Genomic DNA, 23,013 nt, shown 5'->3' on the forward strand with positions numbered 1-23,013 from the left:
TCCAAGCAGGCAAGTGGCGAAACCGCACAGACAAACTCCTACGCATGCGCCTGAGCCCAGGCCCCAGATGCCCACCCAGAGAACCGAAGCACCGAAGCACCGAGTTCCATCTGGCCATCTGCGTACACTTGGGACCCAGTGTGCAGACCTCAGAGAGAGAGGCGAGGCATGGGGGGGCGCGTGCAGTGTTACTCAGCGGGTCTGTAACGTATGTGCCGGTCTCCTCCTGTGCGTGGCTGTCCCGTTCTAGAGACACCAGCCCTCCTTACAGAGCTGAGGGACAAGCCACATCGCCTTCCTCATCAGTCTCACGCTTGCTCTGTGCTCTGTATCATGGCAGGAGGGCGGTGGGGGTTTGGGTGGCTTCTCAGAGGGCAGGTGCCTCAGAGATCGTCAGTCAGGGACTGCGGAGCAGGGGGACGCCAGAGTTTGGACGTGCAGCCCGTGCTTTGGGCCTCCGGGTCTGGGATATGAGGCCTGGCAAAGACTCCTGGCTCTGGGCATGGCCTTGCCGACGTGGGCGGTGTGAGCTCAGCCCACGAGGTCAGGTGGGGCCGCAGGGGGATGAGGGGAGAGAACTCAAGTCCATGTGCACGTGAGTGAGTATGCATGGGGCTCTGGCCAGGGGCCTCACAGACAGGTGCAGACAGGTTGGAAAAGGGCTTGAGACTTTCCCAGAGCCAAGAGTCAGAAGTCCCCCCGTCAGCCCAGGCCCTCCTCCGCCAACCAGCACCCTCACTCTGCCAGGTACTGAGGGTGAAATGAGTAACAGGCAGGGAGCAGGAACACGTTCAGGAACACAGCTCTCCTGGGCCCTAGACCTGCATTTCCTCTTGGGCTCAGGAAGAGGGATCTGGCATGCATGTGGTGATAACTCAGTGCTGCTAACAGCTGCCTGCAATGACTAGGACTCTGTCTCTCTTGTTCCAGCTTTACTTCTGGCTAACCCACAGCTCCAGCTGGGAGCCATTACTCATGGGCACGGGCACAGAGCTGTGTGGCCACGCCTCGGGGTGCACAGCGATGACAGACCCTGCCTCCACTGGCCCTCCCCTGGTACAGGGGAAACGCTGTGCCCCCTTAACTGGTGGGGAAGCCGAGGCATGGAGACGTGGCCTGTTCAGGGCCGCAGGCCTGCCTTCCTGCTTCACACAAGGCTCAGTGACGCAAGGCTTGTTCCTGAGTCAGAGACTGCCCACATGTCAGGGGAACCTGGGCAAGGACCCATCTTCTGGCCACAAGTGGCCTGATTTGCTGAGGCAGGACAGCGAGTCCACGCCTCCTAAATGCACCCCCCTGCTCGGCTCACTGCTGCCCCCATGAGGACATGGAGGCCCCCTGCCCTGAGGCCAGCGGCACAACACTTGAGGCTGCCAGGTGGCAGGAGCCTCTCTCCAAGCCCGGTCTCCTTCTGGTACCCCTTGGCTCCCCAGAACTCCTCACTGTGGTGTGCCCTTGGGAGATGCGGTGCCAGGCAGCTGCCTCTCTCCATTCCTCAGGTGAGGGGGTACATGTCCTTGCAGGGGGAGGGTTACTGCCTCCCTAAGCCTGGGACAGATTGGACGTGAGGGTGCCTTGTGAGTTACCTAGTCTAGCCTCCCACACACACGAGTCCCCAGTGGGCTGCCTGCCCCCATCTCTGCTCCTTCATGTTTTCACTCATAGAACGTAGATAACAACGCTCCCCTTACAGATGAAATGTAGAGCTGATCTGTGAAAAACTCTGGCATGGCTGCATACCTCCAGGGATGAGACGTCTTTCTGCCCCAGGCAGCCCCATCTACTGTGAGGCCGCACTCTGCTCTGGGGGAGAAGGGAGAAAATCAGGGAAGGATTAATCCGGGACCTATCCAATGTCTGAAGATGGGTTCTGCAGCAACATCACCAGCTGCAGGCCCCTACAGGAGGTCTTCTGCCTCGGGGGAATTAAGAGGTTCCCCATCTTAGAGCCTCCCAGACATCTGGCTTTAGGAAATCATAGTTTTGACTGCCTCCTAGCTTTTGCAAGCTCTTCTACCCTTCCACTTCATACACCCCCTACTGCAAGTCCTTCCAGATCATCAAGTCAAAACCAGACCTGCCTTCTGCCCATTCACCAAGCCCTGGACTGCTCTGGGCCTCTTGTATTCTTCAATTATCAATGACATGTATGGCGTTTCCTCAGCCTTGGAGGCACTGAAGAGTGGGGAAGGGGACAGTGGCTGTGGCCTCAAGGGAATGAGTTCTCAGCCAGCTTCTGATTGGGAGCCACCCCGAGCAAGGCTTCTCTCTTCCCTGAACCTCAGTTTCCCCACCTTCTCAGTGTGAGGGCTGAGTGTGGAGACCTCTAAGGACCCCAGAGCTGTACTGTTCACTAAGGTTACACTATTTTAATTAAAATCAAATTAACTAAAATAAATTTTAAAATCCAGTTCTTCAGCCACACTAGACAAATGCTCAGTAGCCACATGCAGCTAGTGGCTGCTGGAGTGGAGTGTAAGCATAGATCACTTCCGTCATCACAGAAAGTTCCCTTGGACAATGCTCTAGATCCTAGGATACTAGATGGCAGCATTCTGCCTCCAGCACACTGGAGAAGAAACTTTCAGGCTTTGCTCTTCCCTGACTAGTATGACTCTGAGTCCAAGCCCTGGGTGAGCCCTGGAATGTGCAGAATAAGTCGACCCTGCTGAGACAACAGAGCCATGGAGAGGGTACCTAGACCCTAGGACAGACAGCTTTGAAATGTGGTAGGCAAGGTCTCAAGGGGAGGTGAATGCCCTGGGAGTGTCTGCAAAGTGCTGGCAGTCCGTGTGGTGAAGAAAGGCCACGGCAGCAAGCAGTCAGGCGAGCCAGGGGCCAGGCTACACAGGCAAGGTCTGGGGAGGTTAGAGGGCATGCAGGGAGCACTGCAGTCAGAGGGAGGGTTAGGAACACGCCTGCACTTACATGATGACGGTTTTCTTGGGGACCTTAGTCTCCTGCTCAGTGACTACAAAGAAAACAGTCGGAATAGCGAGGGTTACAGACCAGCCAGCGCTGGGGGCTGAGCTATCCGAGTGGGCCGGCAGTATGGTAACTCGCTCAGCTTAGGACACTGGCTCCAAACCCTGCTGGACTGTGTGCCCCCCCGGGAGGAACGTCTCGGCTTAGAGCCCCAGGCCCTTCACCTTTGAAACAGTGACAGCGCCTCCTCCGGGGGTCTGGGGATGAGGCGCTGCGGTGACCACGTGTCCCACGTGAGGCAAGAAGCCCTGTCCCCCTCGAGGGGTCTTGCAGGAGCTTCATGAGAATAAGTGCCTTGTTCAGGCGGCCCACACAGAAATCCAAGCTCTTCCTTTAGTCCATGTACCCAGGGAGCCCTGGGTATTTGGCAGGCCCTGAAGTTCCTCCTTTCATAGAAACCAAGGCCTAGAAAGGGGAAAGGAATGGCCTGTGTCTGGCAGCCAAACCGGGAGGTGGAGGGCTGGTGCCTAGTTCACAAAGAATTCTAAGACCAAAGGACCTCTCTCCAGGGCAGAGTGACTCTGGAGTCCTAGAGGTAGCCCGTCTGAGTGCTGGGCGTCAGGCCACAGAAGGCCCTCTGGGAGCAACCTGAGGATGTCTGAGCAGCATCCTGAGCTCTGAGCGAGCCAGGAGCATCCCACACACTCAACTGTTTCTTGATTGTCCTGGCTGTCCTCCTCCCTGGAGCCAACAGGATAAGCCCTGTGGCTCCCATGTTGCTGACAGGGACCCACATCCCAGAGATAGCACGGGACTCATCCAGGACCCGGCAGCACCTACTCCCCACCATCCGGAGGCCTCTTCCTCTGTAGCTTCTGGGCAGGGCCAAGCTTGGCACAGATATGCTCCCTCCCAGCCTCGTCAGCGGGCGAGCAGGCAGCCCGCCAGCTACCAGCACCCATAGGTCTCAACAGTCCCTCTCACCAGACTGGGGGAAAGCTGAGGGGGTGACGTGGCCCGGGGCACACAGCCTCCTAGTCTGCGGTCTGTGGGACTTTGTGCCACATGGAAAAGGACTTTTTAGATGACCGTGACTATTTTAGCCTTGTTCCCAACAAACATGAATTAAACGTCCCAGCTGTGTCTGTATGGCACTTGGGTGCCGCATTTACTGTGCACGTGTGTATGTGTGTGTGCACGTGTGTCCATAATGCATGTGTGTGCATGCACATGTGTGTGACTGTGTGTGCGCCTGCCTGTGCGTGTGCAAGCAGCCTCCTGGAGAGAGGGCAGCCTACTGGGAGAGAGAATGGGAGGCAGCCACAATGCCCTGTATCTAGACGAAGTTGGGCCCAGAGAACACCAACCTGTCTGTGGCCTGGAGGCCGCCCCCAGCGCACACAACAGTGAGCGATCTGGGGCCTTTTCCCTGCTCCTCCCTGACGGGGGACTCATTCTGTTGCTTCTGGGGGTGGTGACCAGGGCCCCTGTGTTCCCCATCTAACCTGCCATCCAGGGGGCTCTGGGATCCAGTGCGTATTGGTGATTATGGAAGGGGTACAGCCATGCCAAGCGGGGCTCTCGGCCCGGCGCAGTTTCACAAGCGAGGGGGCAGCGCCCCACCCCACGGGGCCAGCCAGGGCCTGTCCTGGCTGCAGAGCCACCAGGTTAATGATGAAGCAGCAGGTCAGGATTAGGAAGCAGGAGGCGGCAGGCTCCAGTCCCAGGGGCTGTGAAGACTGGCCTCGCCTTGTGAGGCGCCAAGGCCATTCCTGGTGTGGGTGCACCGCCCTCCTCCAGACCCTCCATCCACAGGCCCCGACAGAGGCCCATTGTCACGGTGGACTGAGAGCTCTGTGGGATGTGCTTGTCGCTGCCGAGACAGGGTGCTGAGCCCTGCTGTGCACCACGTAAGACCACCAGGGGCACAGCAGAGGTGCCGGCAGACGCCATGGGGGCCTCCAATGGGAGGCGGCTTGACCAGTGCCCTTTGGGGCTTGATGAACAGGACCCCTGCCCACAAGGGAGGAAGGGTCTCTGGGCGGGCCCTACAGAGTGGGAAAGGCCCCAGGCCCGCACTTCTGGCACCAGATGGCTGACTCAGTGAGAGTCCAGACAGACAGCAAGCCCCGCACGCTGGACCCTGGGAGGCACTGGGTCTGGGGGCTCAAGGCATCAGAGGAGCCAACTTTCAGGACTTGGGAGGACACAGATCCCAACCCAGCCCTACTGTGAGAGCTGGAGCTCCCCCAGGTGTTTCAGTGTAGCTTCCGCTTGCATGCCTCCGAGGATGGGAGGCTCAATCTCTGTCCTGGCAGCCCCTTCCAGGTAAGTCAGCTCAGACCAGGAGAAACTCTCCCTGAGGCTGTCACCCGCCCTGCAAGCTCTGTAAGGCCCCTCTCTGAACTGAACAGACACCAACTGCCCTCCTCCCCATCCCAGCCATCCTGGCTGGGACCCTGGACCCACGGAGGGAGACGTCCTGTCATCCTTCACCACCTGCCTGGGAGCATGCTGCTCCCTAGTGAGACCCGTTCTGCAGCCCAGACCCCTCCCAGCCTGGCCTAGGCCAAGCCACAGCACCCTGTCCTTTCCTCAGCCAGGGCCGCCCACTGCGGAAGGATCGTGCCCCTGACACTGCTCCTTCTCCCAGGAGCCAAGCTGGGACCCAGCAGTCTGCTTCTGTGGAGCTGTCCCTGCCACCCATCCATAAGACCTCTCTGAACACTGCCTGGCAGGCAGCTCCAGGCCCAGGTCTGGCCTGCATATGCACTTGTTATTCCCCTCAGGAATCGTTATTAGCAGGCTTAGGGGGTCTCCCGACCCTTCAGACGACCCCGTCAGCCTTTCCCAGGCTCTGGTTCACAGCCCACCCTTCTCTGGCCCCCACATATGCGGCTCCAGTCAGGGACAGGCCGCCAGCGCTTGCCCCCCATCCCCTGAGTCCCCTCCTCCAATTGTGCTTCCCCTCCTCCCAGAAGTGTGCTCTGATGAGAAGGGCTAAGGGTTCTCTACCCGTCCTGGCCCTGCCCCAGCCTGTGGGGGTCCAGCTCAGGACGGACCACACGCAGAAGCACTCACCTTCCACGGCCGCGAGCCGCTCCACGCGCTGCTGTTCCCGGGCCTGCAGCACGGGGCTCTGCATGAGCAGCTCCGCACGGCTCCGCTTGGAGCCCAGCCGGTTCACCAACTGCAGGGCATAGAGCAGGAGCTCACCTCCAGCCTGTGGCTCCCCAGGGAGCCTGGGCAGTCTCTTTGAGGCCACACAGGCCAGCGGTGGCATGCAGGGCCCACCACAGCTATTTCAAAAGCCGCAGAGCCTGGCCACATGGGTAAGGGTACCAGGCCAGCTACCGAGTCCCTTGACCAGGAGCTCCCTGAGACAGGGGGAATGCTCCACCTGCTCTGTCTAGCACAGTGGCCACGTGGGCTCTGAGTACGTGAATTAGAAGTGAATCTTTACTTAAATGTTAGCTTTAACTGATTTACATTTAAATCACTGTGTGTGGCCAGCACAGGTCCAGAGCTGACTGGGGGGTCTGTTTCTTTCTCTGAGAATTGCCTTTGGGAGCAGGCACCAAAATGTCCCCTGCAGGCTGCCCGGAGCAACAGCACAGAGGAGGCTGGCGGTCAGGAAGCGCCAAGGCTGGCACATACCCTCCCCTGACCCCCACCAGTGCCCCCAGACCACGAGGACCAAGGGGGCTCCGCCCAGGGCCTGCTCCTCGGTCCCCGTCTTCTCCACATGGACAGTGGGCGACAGTGGCCTAGGGTCCTCTCTCACTGTGGTCAAGGTCAAGGGTGGTAGTCACCAGGCGGGATTCCCCAGGCAAGGTCCCCAACCCCCTCCCCCAGCCCCACCCACCTCACCTCACACTCATAGATGCCCAGATCCTCTGTGCCAGCTGCCCGGATCTCCAGCACCAGCAGGCCGCTGCGGGGCTCACTCAGGGTCTGGTATTTGCCCCCAGGGGTCAGCAGGGCCCCATCCTTGTACCACCTGCAGCCAGCCCCAAGGGCAGTCAGGTGGGTCTCCCATGCTCAGGACCCTCTCCTCACCCATACCATAATTCCAAGTATCCTCACAGAGCCCACCCTCCTGGACGCCACCCACCCAACGAACAGCCGGTCCCATGTCCTTGTCACGGCAGCTAGAGCCGTGTTCAGAACGTGCCGCAGCCCTCTCACGCGCACTCCTCATGGGACAGGTGGCGGTTCTGTGCCTAGCCGGCCCTGACCCAGCTAACAGGCTGCCCACCCGCACCTCTCAGGCAGGCAGGACAGCCCCAGGGCAGGCCCGTGTGCCCTCTGCTGCCCCACCCCCAAGCCAGCTGGTGGCCCACCTGATCTGAGGATATGGGGCACCTTCGATGGTGCAGGTGATCTGGGCATCTTCTCCATCCACAAAGGGCACTGCCCGGACCTTGTTCACAAACCGAGGCGGGACTGCGGGGCCCAGGGAATGTGGGGAGACAAAAGAGAGATTGAGAGATGGAGGGAAAGAAACAGACACACAGAGACGACACAGAAAGAAAACCAGAGACAGAGATGGAGACAGAGGGACAAAAAGAGAGACAGAAACAGATAAACAGAGATGGATATAGAGAAAGAAATAGAAAAGGAGATGGAGGCAGAGATGCAGACAGAGACACAGAGATACAGAAGAGACACCATGATGGACCAGGACCCCACCCCCACCAGTGAGTCTCCCAGACTTGTCAGATATTCACAACCTTCCCTGCAGCTCCATCCATGTGCCCCCAACCAGGGCTGATACCTTTATAATGCCCATAGGGTGGGGCCTGGGCACGTATACCCTGGCCTTCCCCTCAGGGCTCACCTTGCACCAATATTTTGCCCAGGGTGCTGGCATTGCCGGCAGCACTGGCTGCAAAGCACATATACTGGCCAGAGTCGGCACCAGTCAAGTTGTCCAGGATAAGCGCGCACGAGCCATCGGGGTCTTCAATGAGGATGTGGTGAGGGTCCACCTCCACTGGCTTCCCATCTGGAAAGGAGGGGAGGGCCATCAGGGGGAACACCAGCAGGGACAAAAGTCCGGACCTGTCTGGGGGTCGCAGTCACAGGATCTGATGGAGGAAGCTACCCCTATCGCACAAGAGCCAGTGGACTCCCTGCCAAGGGGCTAGCTGGCCAAGCTGACCTGGAGCCCTGGGTGGAGCGGTGGTACTGACCCGCACCGTCTACTCCCCCAGACCTCACTGTCCACGGTGTGGCCTCTAAAAGGCCAGCTCTTAGCTGGAGGCGGGGGCCAGGCTGGGGGACGTCTCCTCTGATAATAAGACCCTCAACTACCTTGCCAGTGGTTCTGCAACTCCCCCAAGGTGCTGACCCCACCTAGCAGATACTTGGACAGCACCATCTCTTTATCATCCTCATCCAAATGCCCACCTGACTAACATCTCCAGCTGTACCACATTTCCTTCCTGCGAGAGGGGTGGGGAGCTATGCATCTTTCACTATGAAGGAATCTTTCCTCCATAAATATGTAAAATTTCATAGATGAACACTTTCCAATAGCTCTGTACGTCCTGAACAAGGTTGTTTAAGTTAAAACATCTTGACATCTGATCCACAGAGAAACTTAACAATTTAAAAACATAACCCTCCCCCCCAAAAAAAGCTTCCAGCTGTCACTCTATTTCCCTGCATCCCTGTATGGTAATTCCAAGAAAGAGCTCTTCTCATTCTCTGTCTCCAGGAGCTTCCCTTTCCATCTTTTCCCAAACCACACCTCTTGGCTTTCAACTCACACAACACAGCCCTTGGCAAGGACACCAGTGACCCTGTCAGTCAAAGTGAAAGTCATCAGTCGTGTGTGACTCTTTGCAACTCCATGGACTAGACAGTCCATGGAAGTCTCCAGGCCAGAATATTGAAATAGGTAGCCTTTCCCTTCTCCAGGTGATCTTCCCAATGCAGGGATCAAACCCAGGCTTCCCGAATTGCAGGCAATTTCTTTACCGGCCGAGCCACAAGGGAAGCCGAAGAATATTAGAGTGGGTAGCCTATCCCTTCTCCAGGGGATGTTCCTGACCCAGGAATTGAACCAGGGTCTCCTGCATTGCAGGCGGATTCTTTACCAACTGAGCTATCAGGGAAGCCCACTGTCAACCTGTAGTCAATTCTCAGCCTTCATCTTGCTGTCAGAAAACACTTCTCCTTGGACTTCTGGCATTCCTGCACAGTCAGACCCTTTGGGCAAAGACACCTACAGCCAGGTGTTCCCTGTCACCTACTCCCTGACATGGACAAACCTCTAGGGGGACTGTCAACAGCTGGCACGTGGGCTCGTGGCACCTGGATGGTGTCTAGGGTGCTGATAACACGCTGCAGAAAGTGATCCAGAGAGATGTCGGTGCTTCCTGACAGGCGGTCCTGCCTCCTTGGAAACCTCCCCCAGGAGCCATCCATGTCAGCAGAGGCAAAGCCCTCAGCTTCCTTCCCTGTGAGACGTGTGACTGCCTTCTAGGGCCGAAAGTCACTTTTCTCTTTGGAGGGAAGGAGGGGAAGATGTGCCAACAGCCCCATGAAAGTTCAGTATCTCCTAAAACTCGAGGTTCCTCTCTTGCGGAACAGTTCACTGCATGAAGCTGTCATCTGGTGCCTGGATGTGGAGATAAAGGCATGGGAAGCCCGTGCAAATTGCTGCTGCTTTTGCTGTGACAAACAACCTTTGTCTCTGACTTGGGGTCTTGTATTTGTAATCTGGCTGGCCGACTGGCTTGCTGGGTTGCAAGCCAAGAAATAGCTCAGGTCCTTCACAGTTTCTGATTTGCAATTTTGGCAACAAGGAAGGGACGCTGTAAGAGAAACACCATTTCAAAAGAGAAAGGTGGCGGCCCGTGGACCTGTTAATAGACCCAAGGGGAAGGATGTCCATGGGAATCAGTGGTGGACATACTGCCCAAACATCGTGGTTGGCTGTGCAAGAAACAGCTATTTCCTGTGAATGGAGGGAAACCAAGCAGGTGGCTCCAAGCCGAGCACCGAGAAGTGGGTTCAAAGTCTCCTGGATGGTGCCTTGGTTGACACACTCTCTCCCTACAGCAGGAATGCTGCTGTTCACCTCAGGTCAGCCCCACTTCCCAACAAATATCAGAGCCCATGCTGAATCCCAGGAGGCATTTCTGAGTCCAGTCACAGACATACACACCCACACTGGGTGCAAAGGGAAAGCCATCGCCAATCCTGGGGGCAGAAGGCAAGGCAGGAGCAGGGCTAGAACTCAGGGATGAGAGGCACGGGCACCAAATACATGAAGGATTCTTTTAGAGATAACAGGAAAGGACCCTGGTGTTTGCTGTGAGCTCTGGCTTGGGACAACTCCCTGACATAGACAAACCTCTATGGGGAACGGCCAACAGCTGGCACGTGGATTCATGGCACCTGGTAACACTCTGGAGAAGGTGATCCAGGGAGATATGAGTGCCTCCTGACAGGTGGTCCTGCCTCCTTGGACACCTCACTCAGCCCTCATGGGAAGAACCAGAAAGGGGATGGGAGATGTTACCATGGCTCTGGGCCACTGGAAACCTCTGCTAAGTGGACCCCACTCAAAATGTCACCATCATGCCAGGCAAGGGACACAGAGCCCCTGAGAACAACGTGATGTGGCTATTCAGTCTAGGGGTCCCTGAAGCTAAAACAGATCATGTCTGTAGTGACAATCTTGCCGCCTCCTTTGAGTGAGCCCAAAACACTAGGTATTACTGAGCTACGGAAGTATGTCTCCTTCCATCACTGAGCCCTTCCTCCTCCTCCACCCTTACCACTGCTTTAAGAGAAAAATCATCAGAAGTGGACCTTGGTCTCCCTGGGCTCAGAGGGACCCACCATGCCCCTCTGATACGCCAGGCATGCAGCCAGGGGGAGGGCTTAGATTTTGATGGCTCCACTGGATCCAGGTGTCTGGATTCCCCTGATGGGATTTGAGCAAGGTTCCCACAGAGCAAGAAGAAAACTGTCACCCTGGGGCCAAGTCAGGGTGCTGTGACTCTGGCCTCTACCTCTGGACCCTGGTGTCTGCTGCTTGGAACACGCTGCTCCACACGAGGGTGGCGAGGCCCCACGTGTGGAGACGCTATGGAGCATGTAACCAGCTCCAGCCCAGCAACGTGTCACTGGCCAAGACTGCCAGCAGAACCCCAGCGGGAGAAAGGAAGCTGCAGGCCTCCTGGGAGATGTGAAAGCAGCCAGGTAGCAGGAGAGGCCGAGTCCAAAATCAACAGCCGTGTACAGCCACAGAGAGTGGAAGCTGGCGGGAGACTGCCACCAGCCCAGTCCAGTCACTGCTCATGTGACTCCAGCTGGTGACTTCAGGACAGCCGCAATGGGGTCTTCTGTGCAGGCAAACAGCTCCCGGCAGGAGTCCTGGGCATTGCAGCCAACTGCTTTTCCTTCCTGCTGGCATGCAGGGACCGAGACCAGAGCATCACTGGGGCTCCCTGCCCCAGGGGTGAATTAGAAGTTGGCCTTCTGCCCCTGACACTTAAACTTCCACCCGATGAATGATGTTTTGCTGGTGGGTGAGTCTGACTTCTCCTGCCAGATGCTATTTTTCCTGGCAAAGGTTATGTGAGATGTTGTGAACACCCTGGCTGTTCAGTTTGACACGTAACTACAGATGGGTGGGCTGAAGACACTCCTCCTTGGGTCCATGAACCATGGAGACAAGACGGGAGCAAGACCAGGCTCCAGACCAGCAGAGTCCCTGTGTGGAACTGCTGCCCTGCGCGTGGGGCCAAGTTCCAGTGCATGCCACCCGGGACTGCCAAGGGTGACGCTCTCACCTGGCAGATGGGTGTCCCTCAGGAGACATCTCTCAGGTGTCTCCAACTGTGAGGGTGCTTTAGGTCAGTGAACCGCCGGCTCTGGCCACACCACGGGGCTGTGTGTGCCGCCTGGCCCACCAGCAGTCTGAGGACCTGTCTGTCGTGGGGGCTGCCCAACGTGAACTGACCACCGGCTGGCCCTTGCTTCCTCCACCCTCCAGACACAGCTGTCCTCAGAGGAGTCTAAGCCTGTAAGCTGCTCACCGGGTAAAGGTCCAGATGAAAAAGACAGTGGATGGTCTGGAGACAGTTGGGAACCCGGGATCCCACCCTGACTGTTCCTGGGCATGGTGCAACCCTCCTTTCCCTCAGACACAGCCCTGCCGGCACACGCTCCTGAGGGCAGCCTAGCTGAAGGGGTGGGGCTGACAGGCGCGTTCTTCTCAATTACTTTTACTGACTGGGTTTGTCTGTCTGAACCCACCCTCACAGGTGAGAGGTCTGGTATGAGAAGGGATGGCGGGGGAGTGGGGTTGCACTGCATGGGTTCTGCGAGGTGGCAGGGAACTCTGCAGACTTCAGGACCCCACAGACTCTGGAAGGAAGACCCCCAGGGTGCTGGGGGAACCAGTCACTTCATCCACTGACTCTGCTCTGAAGCTCTAACCCTGGGCCGGGATGGCCCTTCTTGCATGTCCCAGCAAAGTGGCCTGCATATCTGCTCCAGCCCCATTCTCTGCCATCTGTGATGGACACATGCGCCTGACTGGTTGTGGACAAGCAGGATGGGAGGGCGGACTTCCCTGGGACCGTCCCCCAAAACCAGGAGTGGACTCGGCTATTTGGACCCAACTAGAACTCAGGACTTACCTTTCAGCCCAGATGAGACCTAGTGAGAGCATCATGGTTTACCTGAGACTTTGAGACTCACCAGATGGTCTAGGCTACACTGTGACCTGGTGGGGTGGGGGGCTTTAGGCCATACGGCATCAGCTGGGCCTCAGAGGGGCCACAGATCGAGGCCAGTCATGCAGGCAGACAGTCTGTGTGAGCGCTCCGGCAGAGACCTGAGCAATGAGGCTCAACAAGGGAGTGTCCCTGGGTGGCCACACCACCTGTGCTGGGACACATCAGAGGTGACAGAAACAGGCATGTCCACACGACTGTATTGTGGGGACATCTGGGCCAGCCTGGACCCTCAAATGGATCCCACCCCACGTACCGCTCCCCTTCTACTGCAGTAAACCAGAACCCTGACTCGGATGGTTGTGCTGAGTTCCGCTGAGTCCCTGAGATTCAGTCAGTCACTGAACCTGAAGGTGGTTGGGGACACCCAAGCGTGGGTACCATGCTGGGTACCCAGTGAGAATGGTCTTGGGATCCTGAAGTTGATGTCAGAAGTGAAGGTGTTCCTGTGAACCCCCAGAGTTTGCAGCTCCCATCACACAGGGGAGTCAAACCTGAGAACCAGACGACAGCCCTCAAGGCCCAGCGTTCTCCAGCCTCATTCCCCACCACGCCCGCCTCGGCTCCCCTCTGCCTGCTGTTCCCCTGGAGCCTCGCTGCCCACTGGGAGTTCCTCCAACCGGTCTGCCCTTTGTCCTGCCATATTTCTCTGGCTGGTCATGCCACTTTGGACTTCACATTGCATATGTGTCTATGTGCTTGTCATCTGTCTCCTCCCCAAGAAGGCCAGCCTCTATCCACGGACACAGATGACCTGCCTGTTCCCTGCTATTTCCCATGCACCTGGAATGGTTCTGGGCACTCAGCACAAACACGATCAAATGAGGGAACGAATGAGTGAGATTCAGGGGTGGGCAGAGTCACTGTGTCAAAAGCACACCGCACATGGGAGCAAGCTCCGCCTCTGTCCCACCTCATCCCGCTGTGCACACCCGCCAGCCTGGCTTTGATTCAGGAGCAGGCAACCAGAACAGGAGGCCTGTCTCTTGTGCCCAGCCCCTCCGTCAGACGCCACCCTGGACCCCTGGCCCCCTGCCCAGCCTGATTCCCTCTGGGTGGCTCTTGCCTGTTGCAGGATTAGCATCCAAAGGCTTACCTTTGTACCAGCTGACAATGGGCTTGGGTGTGCCCGTCACACGGCAGGCCAGCTTGACTGTCTCGCCCAGCTCAGCTGTGCAGTCAGCCAGCTCTTCTTCAAAATCTGGGGGGCCTGGGGATACAAACACAGGGCCTTGATCACTTCCTCCCTCCCTCAGGTGTCCATGTGGCAGGACCAGAGCCCCAAGACCAACAAACGGTTCCAACAGACACCACCCCTTAGGAACCTTTATCACAGTACCACACTGGGAGCTGGACGGGACTCAGGGGAAGGGACACAGGCCCAGGATATGTCGGGGAGCACGGTAGGGACTGTGGGAAAGAAGGGTATATTGAAACGGGATCCTCTCTCCCACTGTTAAGTGAGGAAGCAAAACCAAGACTGCTGGGCCCTTCACATCCCTAACACAGCCTGCCTGCCCTGCGCTGGGCAGCCAAGCGTGGACCCCGAGGCCCCCACCAAATCTGGCTAACCAAGGGTAGAGCGCACCACTTGCCCGAGAATTGAGCATCTTTCCTTGTGCGTGCCCAAGTGGGGACAAGGGCCCAGAACTCAGGACCTGCTGACTCGTGTGCCTCGTCAAGCCAGGCACACAGGCAAAGGTTCAGCCTCCCTCCCAGCCCTGCCCCAGGAGCCCAGGCACTCACGCCAGATGGGCAAGGCCAGGCGCTGCTGGATGCCACAGATCTCCTTCACCCAGGAGTTCTTGGTGATGACCGTCCGTGCCTGCAGCAGGTACTTGCGCACAGAGTCCTCCCGCTCGTGCCAGATCTCAAAGGCTCGGTCATCGCCCTCCACCTGGTCGTTCAGGTCAATGCTGCTCAGCTGTGGGAGGAGGGCACAGGCTGACTGCTGGGACGCAGACCAAGCCGTGGTCACCGAGGCCGGGGTGGCGGGGCTGACCCCTGGGCTTCCTGGCCTGCACACCCTGCAGGGCCTCCCTGCCCGCCCAGGCTCCGCCGGCACCCTGCAAACCTTCATCATGTTCCGGAAGACGTAGCTGAAGGTGTCGGTGCGGGAGTCCCGCCGGGGCTTGCAGACCACCAGGTGGTTCCGGAACAGGAAGACATGCCGGTGGTGGCCTTTCCACGGCATCCGCGCGCCTGGCGCCCCCTCCCACACGATGAAGTGGCCCTGGGAGCGCGGTCGGCTGCGGTCAGCCAGGCCCAGCCTGGCGTCCACCCTCCACCGCCCAGGGCCTTCCCCACACCCTCAGCCCACCTGGAGGATGGGCTCGCCCAGGGCCCTCCCCGCACCCTCAGCTGCACCTGGCGGATGGGCTCGCCCAGGGCCCTCCCCGCACCCTCAGCCCCAGACCTGGAGGATGGGCTCGCACAGGGCCCTCCCCACACCCTCAGCCCCAGACCTGGCGGATGGGCTCGCCCAGGGCCTCCAGGGTGCCGGGGTAGTTCTCCATGAGCGACACGTGCAGCTGGTTCTCCGCCCGCTGCGGCAGGGCCGACACCACCGCGTAGGCTTGCTCGAGCAGCGCGCAGTTCTGGCCGTTCCGCGCCTTGTTGCGGATCAGCTCCTGCGGAAGACTGCAGGTCAAGGCAAGGCCTGGGGTGGCTGGGCACGGGGGCGGCCCCACAGCCCCTGGGCCGTATTGCCTACCTTGAGCAGGGCCTGGTACTGCTGGACCCGCTCTACCGGCTGCTCCAGGAAGTGCTGCAGCGGTGGGGGTGGTGGCTGCGAGGGGTCCGCGGCTGACAGCACCTCCTCAGTGTATTTCTGTGGGAACCACAGGGCTGGGCTCAGGGCAGGCGTGTGCAGACTCCAGAGGGCCTGTGTCCCCAGAGTCGGAAAGCTGGTGGACCGGGGGCCCAGGGGAGCTTGCATGCGCGGGGTGGCCAGTGTCACTGCCTAACACGTGAGCAGGGTTGGTGGGAGAGCAGGGTTGGCGGGGGGACCCTGCCTGCTTTTCTAACCTGGAGGTCAGGGGTCCTGGGAAGGTGAAGCGGAGCCTGAGCAGGGTCAGGGAAGATGATCTAAAAGCCAGGAGCCAGCATCAAGCCTGGGGAGTGGAGGCAGGGCTGATGGGAAGGGAGTCACCTTGTAGAACTCCTGCACGGCCGTGCTGACCATCACCGACTCGGCTTGCACCCGGCCCACCAGGAACTCCAGATACTTCTCAAAGGCTGCCTGGTTCTTGATGAAGCACATGGCCACGTCGTCATCTGTGTCACAGCTACGCAACTCCTGTAAGAAGCTGCCACAGACGGGAACCGTGGTCAGGTGAGGGCTGACATCAGGACCCCCACCCAGGACCCACAATCCAGCCCCAAACCTGAGGGTTTGGGAAGGAACAGGCTGCTACCGAGGCCGGAGCTCCTATGGCTGAAAGTCAGTGCTCTGGGCTGTGACGGCCACACATGTTTGCACGTGTGCTGCATGTACACGTGTGTTTGTGGGCGTGTAAATATGTAAGGAACGACATGTCTGTGGGTGTACATGTGTATGTACCATGCACATGCATGCCCACACACGAAAGGGTGTGTGTGTGTGTGTGTGCGTGCGCGCGGGTATGCACATGTACTTGTATGTGCCCACGTACATGTGTGTGCACACTTCTGGGGCATGCCTGTGTCCTTGGGTTGCAGTGGCTAGGTGTGCTGCAGGCACTTCTGGGGGTAAGCCAGGCACACGTGCCTGTGTTCCTGGGGACACGTGTGTCCTTGGGCATGGCTGTGGTGCACCAATGGGTCAATCAAGTCATCCAAGGTTCTGTCTCTTTTCAACCCCTGCCCACTCCCCTGAGGCCCAGGCCTGCACACATGTGCAAGTGTGAGCATCCACGTGAGTGTGTCCTGTGCACGTGTGACTGGTGTGTGCACACATGTATCTGTGTCTGAGCACACACACATGTACACACATACAGACCAAAGGAAACGCCTCCAGGCCCACCGTGCAGGCCCACCTGCTGTGGAAGTGGCCGATGTCCTGCACGTTTCGGAAGATGACTGCCTTCTGGCTGGCCACGGCTGCGGGCACATGGGGGCAGCGGTCCAGGTACTGCATGTGGTGACTCTGTAGGAACTGCAGCTCGCCCACGAAGGACTGCTCTGAGCTCAGCAGGTCCCGGATGATGGCACTGTCAGGGCGACAGCCGTGAAGGGGAGACCCAGGAGTCAGCTGCTCAACGGGGCACTTCCAAGTCGCATGCACTGTGCTGACCGCTTTCAGAATGGGCCAGGCCAGACAACGGAGGGAAGGCACCCCCACCCCCACCCGACAGCCCCACCATAGGAAATTAGCATCTCAGAGCTCCCCCATAGAAACCCACCTTCCCACAGCACCTGCCTGGGGGCCCTCACCTCAGCCTCGTCTTGTACTCGTCCTCTGACAAAGCCTCCCCAGGGAACTCAGGGGCCTCCGCTGGCCCCCACTCAGGAGACAGCTGACAGGGCGAAACAGGGCAGCGTCACAGGCAGCCTGAGCACTGGCCTGCCCTTCGAGGGTCAGGATCCCGCCTGCGACCCCAGGACCACCCCTCTGGCCACCTAGTTACCTTGAGCCGCTTGTCCAGGTAGGCAGGGGACACCCAGCCCTGCCGAGAGGGGCTGTTTTTGGTGGGTTTGGTGCGCACGAGCCAGCGCAGGGGGTGGGCAGAGTCCAGGACCTCCACGTACTGGCCCTCCCGCAGCAAGATGGCATCCTGCTCAGCCCCCAGGGGCAGGTAGTCAGCCGTGACCACATAGATGTCAAAGATCTGCAGGTGAGAGGGAGGAGCTGCTGTGTCGGGCCTGCGCTGGGGCCAGGCAGGTCTCCCAAGGCCCCAGGGACCCCGTGCAGACACCAGAGGGGAGCGGGGCTGGGAGAGGCCCAATGGGCCTCCCAAGGCCTCAGGCTACAAGGCCCTGAGGATTCAGTGGAGAAGACACAGCCATCCTGAGATTCTCTGAAGCTCTAGAACAGGCCTGACCCAGCTCTGGGTAGGGAGCTCCTTTCAGGGGTGCAGGCAGCCTGCTCCAAAGGGATCAGGAGGAGTCTGCGGGGTTCTGGGCATGTCCTGAGTCAGGGTGGCGATGCTGGCCATGCAGAGGTGTTCCCCACACCTCCTTTCCCCTTGTACCAGCTTGGACCTGTACCCTGCCCCCAGGCTCTCACCTCTCCTTCCCCCACCCCTCGCGGGCCCACACACCTCTCCTCGGGAGTCCCCATCCTCGGACTCTGAGGACGACTCCTGGACACTGGAAGACGGGCGTGAACGGCCATGCCGGGGGGATGCGGATGGTGTCTTTGACTCCTCGTCACTGTCAACTCCAGGCACCTGCAGCTTCGCTGAGGGACACAGGACACATGAGGCCCTCAAAGGGCCTGCCCCACCAGCCATCTCCCCCGGGTCTCCAGGGCATGCAGGTGGGGAGGGCCCAGGCCTGGGGGTGCGGTCTCAGCCTCCCCTGGAGCTCGCTCCATCATCAGCCAGCCTTACCCTGTGTGATCTTGGCTGATACCATCTCTGTGATCTGTGAAGTGAGCTTCTTCAGGAACTCCTCCGTGCCCACCTCGGCCAAGGACAGGTGGCTACGGGCCTCTGCTGCCAGGAGCTCTGTTGGGGGCCAGAGCTTGGCTCAGCCAGCTGTGTGCTCCATAGACGTGCCTGAACACCTGCCCCCAGGCCCATCCTGGGCTTGGGGTCAGAAGTGCCGACAGACAAACAGAGCTGGGCCGGCACTGCCAGAAGCAGGAAATTCTGACCATGACTAGGGGTCTCTTTGGCTCAAAAGCATCTGAGCCAAGGTGTGATTTAGGGGACCATGAACTTGGGGAAGCAGGGTCTGGGCAGTGGAGGCAGTAGGTGGCTGGAGGGAGAGCAGGCATTCAGAGGGCAGCAGGCAGCCTGCAAAGTGGAGGGCAGTGGGTGCAGGGGAGCTGAGCGCAAAGCTGAGCAAGTGGTCAGGCTAGGCTTGGAGCTTGGAGCTGTGGGGTTCCCCGGGGGGTGTCCGTGCCACTTTCACTCCTGTTGTCCACTTGGCCTTTGGTCTGGGAAGGGGCTCGGGAGGGACAGAGATCAGAGGGAGCCCCGCCAGGCAGTATAATACGAGGACAGGTTCTGGACACCAAAGGCAGTGGGCTCAAGGGCTGGGGGCCAGAACCCTGGCAGCTTCAGGTTGAATTTGATGGGTGTGGGATCCTTTGCGGGGGTGATGGGTCAGCAGAGATGCTGGGGTTAAGGGGCAATGAGGATGACCAATGGTGGGCAGCACAGGAAAGGGAGGAGTGGGTAGATTAACGAAGGTCAGTGAAGAGTGATTCTATAGGCAGTGGGCGTGTGGGATGCATGGCTCCCTCCTCCTGACTTCTGTGCAGACTCAGTATTTTCCATAAAATACAAGTTTAAAAGACGCCAAGGTGCTGGAGCCCTGTGCAGGTCAGAATTGGGTCCACAAGAGGGCAGGGAGCCCCGGCCTCACTGGGCCAGCGGTGTTCCTAGGGCCACACAGTCCAGAGGAGCCCCACAGTCCGGGGGCGGCCCGCTGAACAGCCTCCTGCATGCCCCCGCCCATCCCTGCACAGACGTGTGCCCACCCTGCTCGTACCTTTCTTCTGCCCAGCAAGGTCCATGAAAGTTGCAGGTTCTGACATCTGTGCAGCAACAGCTTGGGTCCTAGATGGGGAGGAGATACTGAGGAGCCTGACAGAAAGGAGGGTCTGGGGGCCGTGGGGCTAGATGCCACGGTCAGGGTCCTGGGGAAGGACTCGTCTCCAGTGGGGAGCCGAGCCCCACAACCCCAGCAGAACAGAGCTGGGTGGGGGTGCAGGATGGGGCTCCTCCCCGGTGGCGGCACCGCCCCCCACTCCCAGGACCTGCACCCCTAGGGCCCACATTCTCGGGCCCTCTCTGCTGACCCCCGGCTCCTGAGCAGCTCCTCACTCACCCCTGCAGGAAGGTGGAGATGAGGGCCTCCTTCACCTCGGGCTGCTCCTCCATGGCCCCCGCCTCCTTAGGCACTGTCGGGAGAACAGGGTGAGCCACCGGAATGACACCACACACCCTTGAGCACAGATTCTGGCCAGCACCCCTGCCAGTGATGCCTGGACCACCCACCAGGGGCCCTGTCCCCTGGAGCCCCAAGGAAGCCTGTGCCCGCTGCCCCAACTTGTCCACAGTCATCCCACCAGTGGCAGGATATGGAAGGAGTGTGCACTTGATTCACCAGCCTTCCGAGGAGCTGAGAGGGCCCGGGAAGAAACCACTCATGGTGGTGGGGGCTTCTAGGAGGGTCTAGCTGAGCGGAGCCCAAGGGGTAGCGGGTAGGGACTGGCCCAGGAGCTCGGAGGCTGCACACTGCCCACTCTGCCCCAGTTCCCATGCCCACTCACGGCCAGAGACGTGCAAGCCTGCGGAGCAGAGGGCCTGGCCGGCGGCGTTGGAGGCGATGCAGGTGTAGGTGCCCTGGTGCTGTCGGCCCACGTCCAGGAGGACCAGGCTGTGCTGCTGGGCAGAGCTGGCCACTGTGTAGCCTGGCGTGTGGCGGCTGATCCACAGCACACCCTGCTCCGCTTCCTCTCGCAGCCAGTGCACAGCCGGCGGCGGGCTCCCTGTGGGCAGGAGTGCACGGTGGACGGCCCTTCCCCACACCAGGAGGGCGGCTCACCTCCCAGCCTCTCTAGAAGGGCTGTGTGTGGGGGCAGGGAGGTGGGACCGCCTACCTTCCACCTTCACAGAGAAAGTGATGCTGGAACCTTTTTTCACCTTCTTGGAGGTGAATTTCTCCAGGAACCGGGGTGGGACCAGCTGCTGGCGTGCATCTGGAAAGACATGGGGCACTTGGTGGTAAACAACACGGATCCCTAGTTCCACATGGGAATTCCACAATTCCCCCTCACACTCCCTCACTGAATCTATGCCCAGGGCCTCCCTCTCTCTGCCCTCTGGATTCAGCTCACCTAATGCTGGCTTCTCTTCTGGTTCATCAGGGCCTGAAAAAAGCACACAAGTCAGATCTATAGCACCAAGGTGCCCGCTCCCCTGAACAAGCCTGCCTATCAGGGTGGGAGTCTCAAGGGGGAGCCTCACCCAGGGGGGGCTCCACCCACTTCCACACACCACACACAGCATCTTTCCTAAGCCTGGCTGGCCATGCAGACCTGGGATTCGCACTCAGGCCCCACAGACCAGATGCAATGCTACCCTATGTCAGCCCAGGGGTCTGGGGCACAGCGCTGAAACCAACACAGGAAGAGGTCTGCTCAAAAAGTCACGCTGAAGCCAAGCCACAGGCAATGTTGACTCCCTAGACCAGTGCAGACTTGGGTAAGCCCGGGAATCACCTTTCAGTGCTCACAACTTGGAAAAGTAAGGAAGTTCAGACTTCTAAAATGACTATGTGCCTCTTCCTCCCCAGAGTCTACCGAAGGCCCCACGCTTGCCTGGGACAACTCCACCAGCTAGCTAGCCTTCTAGCTAGTCAGATTTCATGGGCCCCTTGCCCTCTCAGCTTCCCTGGCAGCTCAGACAGTAAAGAATCTGCCTGCAATGCAAGAGACCTGGGTTCAATCACTGGGTTGAAAAGATCCCCTGTAGAAGGGAAAGGCTACCCCCTCCAGTATTCTTGAATGGAAATTTCCATGGCCAGAGGAGCCTGCTGGACTGCAGTCCATGGGGTCACAGAGGCTTGGACGTGACTGAGCGACTAGCACTCTCACACACACACTTCACCTCCTAGGGGCACATGCTCTCTGGGAAGCAGTTTCTGGGCACCTGTGACTTCTGTACACAGGGGCAGTGACCACTGGGTCCTGGCTTCAAGCCTGCCACAGCAACCCAGGTGTGGACGCCAAGCCCTGCCACATCACTGGGCACCCACCTCGGACCAGGAGCCGAGCAGAGGAGTAAGCAGCACCCACGGTGTTGCTGATGTAGGCCGAGTACTGCCCTGCATCCTCGGTGGTGACAGAGACAACCTCCAGGGTGTGGAGCATCTTCCTGTCCGCCATACGTATGTGCGCAGATGCGGTCAGGGGCTGCCCGTCTTTGAACCAGTAGAGTCGAGGTGTGGGGTAGCCTGAGGCCACAGGGGGAGCGGTGAGTGCAGGGCCCCAGCCCAGTGGGCACCGTGCCCTCCACAGGTCCTCAGAGAGCCCGGGGTCATCGGTGACCATGCAACCGTGGCTTGGCAGGACACAGCGCCATGCCCTCCGTCCCTCTCCCGCTCACCTTTCACCTTGAGCTGGAACTTGGCCAGCCGTGTGCCGGGGGCCACCTGCAGGTCTTTCAGCTCCTCCACCACCTGGGGCAGCTGCCCCTCCTCCGAGGTAGACTCTGTACCCTCTTGTTCCCGGCTGGCGGGGAGAACAAAGGAGTGGCAGCTGTGAGGAGGACGAGTGAGGGCTCCGGGACAGGAGGGGTCCGGGGTTGGGGTGGGTCAGTCCTGAGTTCTCCTCTGTGCCGGTGGAGACCACGGTAGGCTGGCTGAAGCCACCACACCTGGGATGCTGTCAGTCCAAGCCAGCACTGCCACCCCCGCAAGGACCCGGGACCACCAGCCCACTGGGCGCTGCCCGCCTCTGCCCGGCCCTCTACCTGGACAGGTAGCCCTGGGCGCTGAAGTAGGACGAGGTCTCTGTGGCGTCCGCAGCTGTGTCATAGTCGGTGCTGGTCACTGCGGGTGAGGGTGGGGCTGAAGCGAGGCCTGAGCCTCACCTTCTTCCCAGGCACGAGCCCCGCCCCAGAGGGCACCCGCTTCTCTCTGTGCAGCCACCCCCGGGGAACACTCACACTTCTGCACTTCTGAGTCAGGAGGAACGGGGGACGTGGCTACCTGTGGCCCCTCCCTGTCCCCAGGCTACTTACCAGCCCATGTTTCCAGGCCTGAAACTGACTTCAAGACCCAACAAATTATCAATACCGGGCTTCATAATAGCAGACAGTGGCAATTAACTTAGTTCACTCCTTAGTTCCAACCAACTAAGGAACAAGGGTGACACAGGTCTCAAAACCAGCAGCTGGTTTCCTCTTAGAGCCACAGTGGAGAATAAGGGCTAAATTTATCCTCTGCTGCAGCCTGAGTGCTGTATCCGCCCCCCAGATTCATGTTCAAGTCCATACTCCTATCAGGATGGTGTCTGAAGCTGGGACCTTTTCAAGGTGATCAGGCTTAGATGAGGTCATAAGGGTGGAGCCTCATGAACGGGATTAGTGCCCTAGTAAGAAGGGACCCCTTCTCCCTTCCCCGACGTGAGAACACAGAGGGAAGACAGTTGTTGGCAACTTGGAAGAGGACT

The 23,013-nt window shown here is 59.2% G+C and overlaps 1 protein-coding gene across 27 annotated transcripts in view; it reads right to left on the bottom strand.

Moving 5' to 3' along the window:
- OBSCN (obscurin, cytoskeletal calmodulin and titin-interacting RhoGEF) overlaps positions 1-23,013 on the bottom strand; it is a 238,535-nt gene that overhangs the window by 17,092 nt on the left and 198,430 nt on the right. For 25 of the 27 annotated variants that reach the window (XM_055539448.1, XM_055539536.1, XM_055539504.1 and 22 more), the window contains 23 exons: positions 22,313-22,391; positions 21,947-22,071; positions 21,597-21,794; positions 20,677-20,709; positions 20,440-20,538; positions 20,110-20,328; positions 19,665-19,737; positions 19,326-19,393; positions 18,218-18,334; positions 17,927-18,066; positions 17,294-17,494; positions 17,100-17,182; positions 16,703-16,876; positions 15,838-15,994; positions 15,400-15,516; positions 15,152-15,316; positions 14,761-14,919; positions 14,433-14,610; positions 13,783-13,896; positions 7,766-7,933; positions 7,269-7,371; positions 6,796-6,925; positions 6,007-6,115 (listed from right to left, as the gene is read on the bottom strand). In XM_055539448.1, coding sequence (XP_055395423.1) covers positions 6,007-6,115; positions 6,796-6,925; positions 7,269-7,371; positions 7,766-7,933; positions 13,783-13,896; positions 14,433-14,610; positions 14,761-14,919; positions 15,152-15,316; positions 15,400-15,516; positions 15,838-15,994; positions 16,703-16,876; positions 17,100-17,182; positions 17,294-17,494; positions 17,927-18,066; positions 18,218-18,334; positions 19,326-19,393; positions 19,665-19,737; positions 20,110-20,328; positions 20,440-20,538; positions 20,677-20,709; positions 21,597-21,794; positions 21,947-22,071; positions 22,313-22,391 — 3,009 coding nt within the window. Of the gene's footprint in view, positions 1-2,928; positions 2,972-6,006; positions 6,116-6,795; positions 6,926-7,268; positions 7,372-7,765; positions 7,934-13,782; positions 13,897-14,432; positions 14,611-14,760; positions 14,920-15,151; positions 15,317-15,399; positions 15,517-15,837; positions 15,995-16,702; positions 16,877-17,099; positions 17,183-17,293; positions 17,495-17,926; positions 18,067-18,217; positions 18,335-19,325; positions 19,394-19,664; positions 19,738-20,109; positions 20,329-20,439; positions 20,539-20,676; positions 20,710-21,596; positions 21,795-21,946; positions 22,072-22,312; positions 22,392-23,013 lie in introns of all 27 variants that reach the window. The other 2 variants (XM_055539566.1, XM_055539558.1) reach the window with 1 other exon arrangement.

Source organism: Bubalus kerabau, chromosome 1 (assembly GCF_029407905.1).
Source record: "Bubalus kerabau isolate K-KA32 ecotype Philippines breed swamp buffalo chromosome 1, PCC_UOA_SB_1v2, whole genome shotgun sequence".
NCBI lineage: Eukaryota > Metazoa > Chordata > Mammalia > Artiodactyla > Bovidae > Bubalus > Bubalus kerabau.